General features: G+C 43.9%; 1 protein-coding gene across 2 annotated transcripts in view; it reads left to right on the top strand.

The window, feature by feature from the left end:
- LOC100358019 (uncharacterized) overlaps positions 1 to 14,900 on the top strand; it is a 72,183-nt gene that overhangs the window by 31,636 nt on the left and 25,647 nt on the right. For both annotated transcript variants that reach the window (XM_017346669.3, XM_070072735.1), the window contains exon 7: positions 4,724 to 4,819. In XM_017346669.3, the coding sequence (XP_017202158.3) occupies positions 4,724 to 4,819 (96 nt within the window). The remainder of the gene's footprint in view (positions 1 to 4,723; positions 4,820 to 14,900) is intronic.

Raw genomic sequence — 14,900 nt, 5'->3', positions numbered from 1 at the left:
TTGCTTTTACCAAAATTGAAGAAGCAAGTCATGGTATTGGCTGAAAGTCCATTAAAAACTTTGTTGATTGATCAGTATATGATTTTTAACATACAACTCAGCAGTTCAGAGAATGAAATAATACCACGGTATTATTATTAATCTCCTAGGATTTCCCAGTTAAATTAGAATTTTAGATGAAAAATACTTTATTATGTGACATGCACTGTTTGGGATACACATATACTAAGATAACTGTTCCTTGTTTATCTGGCATTTGAATGGAACTGAATGTCCTGTACTGCAAAGAGGGGGGATGGGGGAAGAGGCTAAATCTAGCAGCCCTATTCCATCCCCATCGTGGTAAACAAGTTTCCTCAGCACTAGAAACCACAACAATGAAAAACAGAAACAGAATTCATACTCAACTATCTCATCCTAGCAGTAATATCCCTCAGTTAATATGTGAATTGTAGGAACAACTAAAAGGTCATCCATCTCCTTGAGAAATGCATTCAATAAAATTTTTGTATTTTGACGTTTCAAAGTGTTTAAAATACATATGTTGTATTTATCACTACATGCTACTATAGTACTAATGATTTGGGGACTATCTTAAAATGTATTTTATGTGAGTGAAGTTGAACATCTTTTCATTTGCTTTTGTTTATAGCGCTTGTCTATTTTCCTCCTGGCCTATGGTCTTCTTACTTTTCATTTGTTAAACTCTTTATTTAGCAGAACCACTAAGCCTTTGACTATAATGTCAATTAAAAATGTTATCTCATGTCAGTGCTATGGTGTGGCAGGTTAAAGCCCCAGTTCAGTGCCAGTATCTCATATGGGTGCTAGTTAGAGTCCCTGCTGCTCCACTTCTGATCCAGCTCCCTGCTAATGGGCCTGGGAAAGTAGCAGAAGATGGTCCAAGTGCTTGGGCCTCTGCACCCACGTGGCAGACCTGGGAGAAGCTCCTGGCTTCAGCCTGGCCCAGCCCTGGCTGTTGTGACCATTTAGGGAGTGAATCAGCAAATGAAATTCCTCTCTCTTTCTCTGTCTCTACCTCTCTCTGTAACTCTGACTTTCAAATAACATATTTTTAAAAAGATTTATTTTTTATTTATCTCGACCGGCGCCGCAGCTCACTAGGCTAATCCTCCACCTGCAGCACTGGCACCCCAGGTTCTAGTCCTGGTTGGGACACTGGTTCTGTCCCAGTTGCTCCTCTTCCAGACCAGCTCTCTGCTGTGGCCCAGGAAGGCAGTGGAGGGTGGCCCAAGTGCTTGGGCCCTGCACCCCATAGGAGACCAGGAGAAGCACCTGGCTCCTGGCTTTGGATCGGCGCAGCGTGCTGGCCATAACGGCCATTGTGGGGTAAACCAACAGAAGGAAGACCTTTCTCCCTGTCTCACTGTCTAACTCTGCCTGTCAAAAAAAATTAACATATATATATGTTATCTCAAAAATTGAATAAAAACGAAAATTGGTAAATACAGATGAAATTGTTAATACTTTGGATCCTATGATTCTAAGAGGGTTTAAAATTTAAATATCTATACATGTAGCATTACAAGGGAGTATTACAGGCTGATCTACACCTGTAATCAGACTCTCAGATGTAAACTCTTCAGAGTGAGCAGAAGTAGGAATAAAAGCACAGGAAGTAAGGGAACAAGGCCAAGTTTTCTATGACTGCAGGAGCCTCTGCTTGTGCCTGGCAGTGCTTGGGATGTCCTAAAGAACTAAGGTGGGAATCAGATGGCTTGAGGTTTAGACTCCATTTGATCCACTTAAAGAAAAGGATAGAACATTCTATTTTTAAATGTCAGTATTTGTATTTTTCTAGAAATTTCAACCTCTGAAATTTTAAAACTTAACATGAAAAACAGCTATTCACCTAAAAATGTGCAAGGCAGTACAGAAACCTTTCTGTATGCCTCTAAGATGATATGAGAGCAAACATGAGGTTCCAGGTTCTTTCTCCTGGTCTTGAGCTACTCCCTGGCCTCCCAGTAACTTCTCCTTCCTGCCAGAGTCAGGCACAAGGCTTTCTGTTGCTCACAACCGAAGAGGCCTCAATGCCTCACCAACTGTTTTTTTTCTTTATTTGAGGGGCAGGAGTTGTAGTGCTGTTTGGGAAGTCCACATCCCTTATCAGAGCACCGGTTTGAGTCCCAGCTGCTCTGCACCCGATCCAGTTCCCTGCTAATGCGCCTGGGAGGCAGCAGATAATGGCTCAAGTGCTTGGGTTCTACCAACCATGTGGGAAACCTAGATGGGGTTTCTGTATCCTGGCTTCAGCCCGGCTCAGCCCTGGCTATTGTGAGCATTGGGTAGATGGCAGAGTGAAGTGTAGGAGTGTGGGGATTTGTGGAAAGAAAATGGATGGGATGGGTTTTAAGTAGATGAATTAGCATAGGCCTCCTCGAAAAGATGGCCTCTGAATACAGTCACATCTGTGAGGGATTGAGCCCTGAGGATGAATGGAGAGCGTTCCAGGTGGAGGGATCAACCTGTACAGAGGCCCTAGGGCCTTTGCCCTCAGGAGCAACAGTTGTCTGCTGGTAACAGGGGCAGCAGGTAACTGCTAGGAGTGACTGGTGGGGCTGGGTTAGAGAAGAACCCCTCAATCTGAGGGCAAACCCGGGGGTGGGTAGGGAGACCTGGAAGGAGTCTGTCCCCTTGGCAAGTGGCGTCTGCCCAGGCGAGATGACAGTAGCAGCAAGGGAGGGGGTGAGAAGTGGTCAGACCGCATAAGACCATGTCCTAACGGATTGCAGGTGCGGTGCAAAGGAAAGAAAAAGAAGGGCCTGGAATGACTGCCAAGCAATTACATTCTAATCTATTTTAGAAAATATGTCCCGATACAGCCTAAGAACTTGCCATGGGGCTCCAAACCCATAAAAATTTGTGGTATAGATGCCATCTTAACTGTTAAAATGATCATATTAAGTGTTAAAGTCAACATATAGATTGGTCTAAGTATAGAAGTGATCATATAAATAACATCAAGTACCTGGTAAAAATAATAAAATTAAAGGGGCCAGTGCTGTGGCACAGTGGGTTAAAGCCATGGCCTGCAGTGCCAGCATCCCATATGGGCACTGGCTCAGTCCTGGCTGCCCCTCTTCCAATCCAGCTCTCTCCTATGGTCTGGGAAAGCAGTAGAAGATGGCCCAGGTCCTTGGGCCCCTGCACACATGTGGGAGACCTAGAAGAAGCTCCTGGCACCTGGCTCCTGGCTCCTGATGGGTGCAGCTCCGGCCATTGCAGCCATCTGGGGATTGAGCCAGCGGATGGAAGACCTCTCTCTGTAACTCTGTCTTTCAAATAAATAAATCTTTAGGGGCCAGCGCTGTGGCTCACTTGGTTAATCCTCTGCCTGAGGTGCCAGCATCCCAGGATCTAGTCCCAGTTGCTCCTTTTCCAGTCCAGCTCTCTGCTGTGGCCCAGGAAGGCAGTGGAGGATGGCCCAAGTGCTTGGGCCCTGCACCCGCATGGGAGACCAGGAAGAAGCACCTGGCTCCTGGCTTTGGATCAGTGCAACGCCAGCTGTGGCGGCCATTTGGGGGTTAACCAACAGAAGGAAGACCTTTCTCTCGGTCTCTCTCTCTCACTGTCTATAACTCTGTCAAATTAAAAATAAATAAATCTTTAAAATAGAATTAAAAAGGAAGGAAAGTCCAATATGGGAAGCAATTCACAGAGCAGACTCCTAAAATGACATTCGCTGTAAATAACACTCTGACCTCAGAATCAACCCTTAAGGCTTGCTGGTCTGGCTGAAAGGCCTGCAAGAGCATTTCAGACATGGAAAGCCAACACTCTATGGCAAAAAAAAAAAAAAAAAAAAAACCCTACATGGAGGATCTCTTTGAGACCTCAGTGGAAAGAAAGGATCATGAAAGAAACATATACTCTTCTCTGAAGGGAGGAGAGAACATCCACTTTGCTTATGGCGGTGTCCAAATACCGATGGAGTCTATGGTCACAAAAGGCGTCCATAGCCTTGGCAGCCCATGGCAAGAGCCTCAGATGATCACTGACATCACAAATAAGAGTGTTAATTGTTAAAGGAACAACAGAAGTCACTGTGCACTTGCTCTCCATGTAGGACCTCTATCCCTAATGAATTGTACTATGAGAATCGACTGCAAATTTTATTCCCAAATCGTGCTCTATATTTTGTGTGTGCGTGAGTGCAAACTGTTGAAATCTATGCTAAACATGGTGTTGGTCCTCTGTATATAAAATCAAACTAAAGTTGAACCATAATGAAGAAGGAGATGGCAGGGGGAGAAGGAGATGGGATGGGAGTTGGAGAGGGGTTATAGGGGAAAGAACCATTATATTCCTAAAGTTGCATCTATGAAAAAATGCATTCATTAAGTAAGAACTTTTTAAAAATGCCCCGAAGTGTTCCTCCCTGCTCTATTCATGCTAACTCCAGGGGCTGCAGAGAGCTGCTGTGGCACGGGAAGAGAAAGGAACCCAAGACTTGGCAGGGCCATTCTTGGGCTCTACTTGGTTGCACGCTCACCTCAAGCCTTTGAGGAGACAAACACTAAAAAGACATGCCTGTGCTGAAGGAATGTGACCTTACAACAGGTCAGACAACCTCCTTGGGAGAAACTCCTCTCCCAAAGTTTTGGTAAAATGAAGGCACTAACAGCAAAGTGTTGCCACAATGCACTCATTCCACTTTGAACAGGCTGCTTTTTAAGCTTGTTTCTTTTTTCCTAACCAGACAACCAGAGTGGAAGTTCCACTTCAAACCAGATTACAAAATTCTCTGAAGCTGTCACAGTGAAAACTACTTTGGAGAAGAAAAAAAGAAAAAAAGGTATTTTTCTTGTTGTCATTTGAACTACTGTCTCCATGTCCTTCATCTCCTAAGTCATTTCCTCCTGCAGGGTCTGTGGGTTCCCAGTAAGTAACCACCCCGGACAGAGACAACAGCTCAAGTTGGGGGAAAAGGTGCAGAGTCTTGTGACCTCAGATGAGCCACACATGGAAGGGCTCTGCCATGACCAGAGGAGTTAGTCTTTGGAACATTTGACAACACAAAGAAGAATCACAAGGCGTGGGCTGGCATGGGACTCTCTCTGCAATCAACCTGAGAAACTCAGCTTAGAGACTTCTCCCCAGTTGGAAACAGCATTTCTAAGGAGTGTTAAGACAGCACCAACCTCTAGGGGGCGTTACATTAATGAGCCATGTGCGAGTATTAAGGGTCCATGCTGAGTGGGGAGGCCTGGCTCTTGGCTTCTAGTTCTGCTAGGTGAGGATTCCGCTCACAGCCTCCTACACTCCTTTCTGGCTTTAAGTCTGTGAAGCTAGGAGCTTGTGAGTGCAAAGTCCCCCTCTGACCAGGTGCCAAGAGCCAGGCATGTGTGAAATATGCATCTTGTGTGGCCTTTCTTCTGTCCTTGAATTATCCTTGTGAGTCTCCTCTGAAATATCATTGAATTAGAAAATTATAAACTTATGCTCTAAAAAGTCACATGAAAATGTGAAGACAATTTATCAGACCTGGTCTCTGTTGTCTGATATAAACTTAGTCTTTCCACTGGATCATGTCAGTAGATTTTGGGAAAGCTACTAACAGGAAAGACAAAAAACAAGAAAAGAACCATGCTAGGCTATTTGTTTTAGATGATATGATGCCTTCATCAGTTTAGGCTGCTGTGAAGAAAAATCAGACTGCTAACTCAAATAGCAAAAGTTCATTCTCACTGTCTTGTATCTGGGAAGTGCAAGGTCAAGGCGTCAGAAGGTTTGGAAGTCCCTACTTCCCAGACTGTCCCTACATGACAGAAAGAGGTCTGAAGAGCATTCTCAGGTCTCTTTTACAAAGCACAAACTCTATAGAACCCTCATGACATAGTCACCTGCCAAAGACCCCACCTTCTAATACTACCACATTGGGGTTCAGAATTTAAGATTTATTTTATTTATTTCAAAGACAGAGCCACAGACAGGAAAGATCATCCATCTTCTGGTTCACTTCCCAGATGGCCATGACAGTCGTGGCTGGGCCAAGCCGAAGCCAGAAGCCTAGAACTCCATCTGGGTCTCCCCTATGTGTGGTAGGGGCCCATCTTCTGCTGCCTTCCCAGGCTCACTGGTGTGGAACTGGATCAAAAGCAGAGTAGCCAGGGCTCACTCATACTGGCACTCTAATATTGGATGCTGGCCAATTCTGGACACAGCATCTACAATTTCAACTAAAAGATTTGAGAGATGGGGCTGGCACTGTGGCATAGCGGGTTAAAGCCCTGGCCTGAAGCGCCGGCATCCCATATGGGCACCGGTTCTAGTCCCAGCTGCTCCACTTCTGATCCAGCTCTCTGCTATGGCCTGGGAAAGCAGTAGAAGATGGCCCAAGTTCGTGGGCTCCTGCACCCATGTGGGAGACCTGAAAGAAGCTCCTGGCTCTTGGCTTCAGATTGGACCAGCTCTGGCTGTTGCAGCCATCTGGGGAGTGAACCAGTGGATGGAAGACCTCTCTATCTCTACCTCTGTTATTCAAATAAAATAAATCTTAAAAAAAAGAAGATTTGAGACACAGAATTTGGTTCATTACAGACGGTTACCATTCAGAAATGTTTTCAACCAAAAACCTCCTCAGAAGTTGTCAAGGTTCCAGTGGGGACAGGGCTGATAAGCACCTCCAGAACAGATGGCCTAACAGAGGCCCCAACTACACTCAATGGATGACATCTGAGGGGCAGAAGGGCTGCGTCACCAATTCTAAATCTGCATCCAGACTTAGCAGAAAGTGGAGAGAGAACAAAGATGGGGCATCTGCTTCACAGTTAGCTTGGCACTGCAGAAAGACCAAAAGGTCAAAGTCTAATTGTCAGCACTGTGGTCTCCCAAGGCCCTGACCACTTCTCCTCTCAGCTTTCCTCGTTGAAAACACCACTGGGGAGTGGGGGTGGGGGATGGGTAGCAAGATGGTGGTAGAACAGGACGTTGCGAGTTGCATGGGAAAAATAGTTAATAAGCAGAGGGGACACAAGCTGGCGACAGAAGCATGAGAAGTTCAGCCAGAGAAGCCCAAGAGTCCACCAGAGACTGCTCAGGTCCACACTAAGGGAGCCAAGAGGAAGGAGAAGTGGCAGAGGCATAGCAAAGGCCCAGCAGAGACACTGAGTGAGGAGATTGGCGTCATGCACCCCACCCCACCCCCAGTAAACCAGGTGAGAGATTGCAAGTCCACCGGGTGGATAGTGGCAGGTGGGGAAGCTTGGCCAACTGCGTTTGAAGCTCCAAGTGGGAAGGAGGAGAAATTACAGGAGAACAAGCAGAGGAGTCGGGCATGCCCTGGTCCATCTCTGTCTCCTTCCTCCCCCCAACCAGACCCACAGCAGGGAGAAGCCATATTGTTTATATTTTCAAGTGTAAGCAGGGGGCTGCCATGTTTGCCTCCCGTGCACACACCCATCAATTGTGGGGGCCACCTCACAACACCACCCACCCAGGAAAGAGGATCACATTTCAGAGCGACTTCCTCCCCACCACGGAAGCTGTACCACAAGGAGTCCTAAACAGCGAAACCCGAGCTTGTTTCACGCACCAGTGAGAAGCCAGCCCAGCTCCTTCCTCAGTGGGCGGGGCTTAGTGCTCCAAAGCCCTGGTACCCGTCCCCATTATGATGTAGAATTAAACAGGGCTCTAGGAGGTGGGGCTGTGTGCTTTCACTTGCAGTGCACAGACACATAGCCACTCACAGCAGAGTGAAATTGCAACACAGACAGAGTCACAAGTTAAAGACAAAAATCAACCAGAAATACAAAAAAAAAAAAAAATCCTGAATAAGAACAAGGAAGACTATGAACTGCACGAAGTAACAATGAACAATACAATTCTTCAATAATGGAAGCTGAATAAGAGATCAAGGATATGCCAGAGAAGGAATTCAGAAAATTGATTACTTAGAAGCAATCAGAAAGAAATTCACAGTCTAAATGAAAAGCACTCCCAATAAATTGAGATTTTAAAGGAAAGCCAGAATGAGATAATGGAAATGAAGAATTCAATAGATCAAATAAAAAATGTAGTGGAAAGTCTTAGCAATAGAATGAGACAGAACAAAAAAATGAGAACTAGAAGACAATTTTCCTGAAATACAGTCAGACCAAATACAAGAAATTAGAAAATAAAAAATCATGGTTGGAGATTCACAAGATTCTATCAAACAACTTATGGACCCTAGGAATTTCAGAAGGTGTGCAAAGAGGAAAGATTAGAAGGACTTGTTAATGAAATCATAACAGGGAATTTCCCCAATTTGGAGAAAGAGACACCAAGTAAAGAATTACACAGAACTCTCAATAGACAGGACCAGAAAAGAACTTCACCATGACACATTGTAGCAAAATCACCTCAATGAAACACAAAGAACAGATCTTAAAATGTGCACAAGAGAAATCACAGATCACATTCAGAGGAAACCCAATTAGACTCACTCTGGACTTCCCCTTGCAAACCCTACAGGCAAGGAGACAGTGTCGAGACATATTCCCAAGTCCTTTTTTTATTTTTTATTTTTATTTTGACAGGTAGAATTATAGATAGTGGGAGAGAGACAGAAAGGTCTTCCTTCTGTTGGTTCACTCCCCAAATGGCCACTATGGCCAGTGCTGTGCCAGCCTGAAGCCAGGAGTTTCTTCCAAGTCTCCCATGAGGGTACAGGGGCCCAAACACTTGGGCCATCCTCCACTGCCATCCCAGGCCATAGCAGAGAGCTGGACTGGAAGAGGAGCAACCGGAACTAGAACCCAGCACCCACATGGGATGCCGGCACCACAGGCAGAGGATTAGCCGAGTGAACCACAGCACCAGCCCCTATTCCAAGTCCTAAGAGAAAAAACTGTCAATCCAGAACATTGTACCCTGCAAAACTCTCATGTATGAAGGAAACAAGGATCTTCCACAACAGGCAAAAATTAAAAGAATTTTTAACTACTTGCCCAGCCCTGCAAAAGATACTCAAGGATGTGCTATACACAGAAACACAGAAAAAGGAACATCACTACAAAAGATGATTGCAGAAAATGACCCAGCAAAAGTACAAATGAAATCCAAAATCCATAAACAGGACTATTTAAGGAAACATGGCAGGGCAAAGAAAGTACTTAGCAATAGTCACACTGAATGTAAATGGTCTTGACTCCCCAGTTAAAAGACACAGACTGGCTGAATGGATTAAAAAAGAAAACCCATCTATCTGCTGCCTAAAAGAAACACACCTTACCAACAAAGAAACACACAGAAATCAAAGGATGGAAAAAGAGATCCCATTCTAACATAAACCAAAAAAGAGCTGATGTAGCCATCCTAATAGACAAAATAGAACACAAAAACTATTAAAAGAGACAAAGAAGGACACTATATAATGATTAAAGCATCAACTCAACATGAAGATGTGACTATTATAAACGTATATGCACCTAATTACAGGACACCTGGCTATTTAGAAGAATTGTTAAGGAACTTAAAGGGAGATATAGACTCATGATAGTGGGGGGACTTCAATACTCCACTTTCACAAATGGACAGATCAACCAGACAAAAATCAACAAGAAACAGAATAAATTGACTCCAAAGACCAAATAGACCTGGCAGATATCTACAGAGTCTTCCACCCTACAGACACAGAGTACACATTTTTCTCTCCAGTGCATGGAACTTTCTCTAGGATTGACCATGTGCTAGGCCATGAAGTGAATCTCAGCAAATCCAAAAAAATCGAAATCATACATACATCTTCTCAGACAACAATGCAATGAAGCTGGAGATGAACAACTCAGGAATCCCTAGAACATATGCAGACACATAGAGAATGAACAACATGCTCCTGAATGAGCAGTGGGTCAGAGGAGAAATCAAATTTCAGTAAATGAAGACAATACAACATACCAAAATTTGTGGGACAGAGCAAAAGCAGTGTTAAGAGCAAAGTTTATAGCAATTGGTGCCTACATAAAAAAACTGTAAAGGCATCAAATAAATGAACTATCTATGTACCTCAAGTATCTAGAAAAATAGCAAACCAAACCCAAAACTAGAAAAGAAATAATTAAAATTAAAGAAAACAAAATTGAAACAAAAAAATATAAGATCAGCAAAATGAAGAGCTGGTTTAAAAAAATTGACACATGGCCGGCGCCGTGGCTCAATAGGCTAATCCTCCACCTTGCAGCGCCGGCACACCGGGTTCTAGTCCCGGTTGGGGCGCCGGATTCTGTCCCAGTTGCCCCTCTTCCAGGCCAGCTCTCTGCTATGGCCAGGGAGTGCAGTGGAGGATGGCCCAGGTGTTTGGGCCCTGCACCCCATGGGAGACCAGGAGAAGCACCTGGATCCTGGCTCCTGCCATCGGATCAGCGCGGTGCGCCGGCTGCAGCAGCGGCCAATGGAGGGTGAACCAACGGCAAAGGAAGACCTTTCTCTCTCTGTCTCTCTCTCTCACTGTCCACTCTGCCTGTCAAAAAATTAAAAAAAAATTGACACACCATTGGTCTAAACAAAAAGACCCAAATTAATAAAATTAGAGATGAAAAGGGAAATATAACAATAGACACCATAGAAAAGAATCACCAGAAACCATTGCAAAGAACTGTATGCAGAACACACACACACACACACACACACAAACTGGGAAACCTAGAAGAAATGCATAGATTCCTGGACACATACAACCTACCTAAACTGAGCCATGAAGACACAGAAAACCTAAACAGACCCATAACCAAGATGGAAATTGAATCAGTAACAAAGACCCTCCCCACAAAGAAAAGCCCAGGACAGGATGGCTTCATTGCTGAATTCTGCCAGACATTTAAAGAACTCCAATTCTTCAAGTTATTCAAAACAATTGAAAGGGAGGGAATCCTCCCAAATTCTTTCTAGGAAGCCAGCATCACCTTAATTCCTAAAACTGGAAAAGTTGCAACAGAGAAAGTGACCTATAGATCAGTTTCACTGTTGAACATAGATGCAAAAATCCTCAACAGAATTCTGGCCAATCTAATCCAACAACACATCAGAAAGATCATTCATCCAGACCAAGTGGGATTTATCCCTGGTATGCAGGGATGGTTCAACATTCACAAAAATCAATGTGATACACCATATTAAATTGAAGAAAAATCAATATTTTTTCTTCAATTTTTTCTTTATCTCAATAGATGCAGAGAAAGCATCTGCAAAATACAACACCTTTTCATAATGAAAACTCTAAGAAAATTGGGTATAGAAGGAACATCCCTCAATACAATCAAGGCAATTTATGACAAATCCACAACCAGCATCCCATTGAGTGGGGAAAAGTTGGAAGCATTCCCACTGAGATCCAGTACCAGACAGGGATGCCTACTCTTGCCATTGCTATTCAATATAGTCCTGGAAGTTTAGCCAGAGCCATCAGACGGCAAAAAGAAATCAAAGGGATACAAATTGGGAAGGAAGAAGTCAAACTATCTGTATTTGCAGATGACATGATTCTATATATAAGGGATCCAAAAGACTCCACTAAGACTATTGGAACTCAAAAGAATTTAGTAAAGTAGCAGGACATAAAGTCAATACACAAAAATCAATAGCCTATGTATACAGACAATGTCATGGCTAGAAAGAACTTCTAAGATCAATCCCATTCACAATAGCTACAAAAAAAAAAAAAAAATCCAATACCTTGGAATAAATTTAACCAAAGATGTCAAAGATCTCTACAATGAGAATTACAAAACAAAGAAAAAAAGATTCAAAAAGGAAAAATCTTCCATGTTCATGGATTGGAAGAATAGCATCAAAATGTCCATTCTTCTGAAAGCAATTTACAGATTCAATGCAATACCAATCAAAATACCAAAGACATTCTTCTCAACTCCAGAAAATGCTGAAATTCATAAGGAAACATAGGAGACCTCAAATAGTTAAAGCAATCTTACAACAAAAACAAAGCCAGAGGCATCACAATACAAAGTTTCAAAACAGCCTGGTCCCAGTACAAAAACAAATGGATAGATGAATGTAACAGAATAGAAACAACAGAAATCAATCCAAGCATCTACAACAAACTTATATTTGACCAAGGAGCTAAAACCAATTCCTGGAGCAAGGACAGTCTCAACAAATGGTGCTGGGAAAACAAGCAGAAGTATGAAGCAAGACCCCTACCTTACATCTCACACAAAAATCCATTCAAAATGGATTAAAGACCTAAATCTATGGCCTGATACCATCAAATTATTAGAGAACATTGGGGAATCCCTGCAAGACATTGGCACAGGAAAAGGTTTCTTGCAATAGACCCCAGAGGCACAGGCAATCAAAGCTAAAATTAACAAATGGGATTACATCAAATTGAGAAGCTTCTGTACAGCAAAAGAAACACTCAGGAAAGTGAAGAGGCAACTGACAGAATGGGAGAAATTTGCAAATAATGCAACTGATAAAGGATTAATAACCAGAATACAGAGATCAAGAAACTCCACAACAATAAAACAGAGGAAATCCAAAGGGACAGATACATGAAAAAATTCAGGATCATTAGCCATCAGGGAGATGCAAATCAAAACCACAATGAGATTTCACCTCACCCCAGTTAGAATGGCTCCATACAGTAATCAACAAACAACAAATGCTGGAGAGGATGTGGGGGAAAAGGTACCCTAATCCACTATTGGTAGGAATGTAAACTGGCAAAGCCGCTACGGAAGATAGTTTGGAGATACCACAGAAATCTGAATATAGACCTACCATGTGACCCAGCCATCCCACTCCTGGGAATTTACCCAAGGGAAATGAAATCAGTAAACAAAAGAGTTAACTGCACCTCCATGTTTATTACAGCTCAATTCACATTAGCTAAGACATGGAATCAATCTAAATATCCATCAACTAAAGACTGGATAAAGAAATTATGGGATATGTACACTATGGAATACTACATAGCAGAAAAGAGAAAGAAAGAAAATGAAATCCAGTCATTTGCAACAAAATGGATCAATCTGGAAAACTTTAGACTTAGTGAAATAAGCCAGTCCCAAAGGGACAAATACTATATGTTCTCCCTGATCGGTGAGAACTAATAGTGCACCTATAACAAAAGCTGTAGAAATGAAATTATCCCTGAGAAGCAAGGACTTGAACAGCCCTTGTCTTGACTGTCAAGGAAGTTTTTTTTCTGAACTCTTAACATAATCATTTTATATATGTAATACATATATATAAAGTCAATTGAAAATAGATCTCAGAAAAAAAAAGAGGGGGAATAAAAGGAGGAGGAGGAAGTTTGTAACTGTAAAGCTGTATAGTTCTGCATACAGTCCTATAGACTTACTTCTAAGGGTACAGTTTAAAAACTTGTCATGGGATTCCAAATCCCATTAAAATTGGTGGTATAAATGTCATCTTAATTGTTAAAGTGAACATATAGATAGAATTAAGTGTTAAAGAGATCATACAGGCCAGTGCCGTGGCTCACTAGGCTAATCCTTCACCTGCAACACCAGTACTCTGGGTTCTAGTCCCGGTTGGGGCACCAGTTCTGTCCTGGTTGCTTCTCTTCCAGTCCAGCTCTCTGCTGTGGCCCGGGAGGGCAGTGGAGGATGGCTCAAGTGCTTGGGCCCTGCACCCGCACAGAAGACCAGGAGGATGCACCTGGCTCCTGGCTTCGGATCAGCACAGCGCACCAGCCATAGCGGCCATTTGGGGGGTGAACCAAGAGAAAAGGAAGACCTTTCTCTCTGTCTCTCTCACGGTCCACTCTGCTTGTCAAAAAAAAAAAAAAAAGTTACTTGTTCTTTATCATTAAAAAAAAAAAGGTTTATTTATTTGAAAGGCAGAGTTACAGAGAGGCAGAGGCGAGAGTGAGAGCAATGTCTTCCATCCACTGGTTCACTCCCCAGACAGCTGCAACAGCTACAGCTGAGCCGATCTGAAGCCAGGAGCTTCTTCCGAGTCTCCTACGCGGGTGCAGAGGCCCAAGCACTTGATCCATCTTCTACTGCTTTCCCAGGCCATAGCAGAGAGCTGGATGGGAAGTGCAACAGCCGGGACTCAAACCAGCACCCATATGGGATGCCAGCATTGCGGGTGGTGGCTTTACCGGCCACTCTACCATGTTGGCCCCTCTTTACCTTTTAAATGATAATGGAGGCCCAAGTCACAACAATCCCTTTCAACTACCACAATCTGGCACAGGTGTACCAAATTTGCTTCAGTTGACCTTGGTGAGCCACAAGAGCTCTCCTGCCAGGCCCCCTGGAAGCCCAGAGTCCTCCAATTCTCCAGAGAAAGGGTTAGAGGCCTTGAGGAACTACAGGCTGCCTACGATCATTCTTTGTCAACCCTGATGCTTAAGCTGGTGTGTGAGCGGTGGAGGGAGGGTATCCTTGCTCCCTGCCCTGAGTACTCTCCTAGTCTCTGCAGCTGCCTCAGCACAAATGGTTACCTAGGGCTTGCCATGTGTGGGGCACCTGGCGGGCCCCTGCCTTGAGGGGTGCGGTTGTCTGCTCAGGCGGCCCTGACAGATTCCACAGGTAGGGTGGCTTCAGCAACAAACGCTCAGGGTCGCACATCCCTGGGGCTGGAGGCCAAGGTTAAGGTGTTGGCAGGCTGAGTTCCTCACGAGGGCTGTGAGGGGGCAGCTGTCCCCTGCCTGCCGCATAACTTCTGCTGGTTTGCCGGCAGTCTCCGATTTTCCTTGGTTCATGTCTCAGTGTTCACATCGCATTCTTCCCGTGCTTGTGTGTCCAAATTTCCCATTTTACAAGCACACCGGCCATATTGGTTTGTGGGCCCACCCTACTGCCCTAGGACCTAATCTTAATCTGGCACAGGTGTACCAAACACTTCAACATCTGAATTTGGTGGGCTCACAAATCCATAATGGGAGTGTCAGAATGTAGAGC

The sequence above is a fragment of the Oryctolagus cuniculus genome, chromosome 4 (assembly GCF_964237555.1).
Source record: "Oryctolagus cuniculus chromosome 4, mOryCun1.1, whole genome shotgun sequence".
In the NCBI taxonomy this organism is placed as follows: Eukaryota; Metazoa; Chordata; class Mammalia; order Lagomorpha; family Leporidae; genus Oryctolagus; species Oryctolagus cuniculus.
Note: the sequence above shows the minus strand (reverse complement) of the source record. Positions and strands in the feature narration are given on the sequence as shown.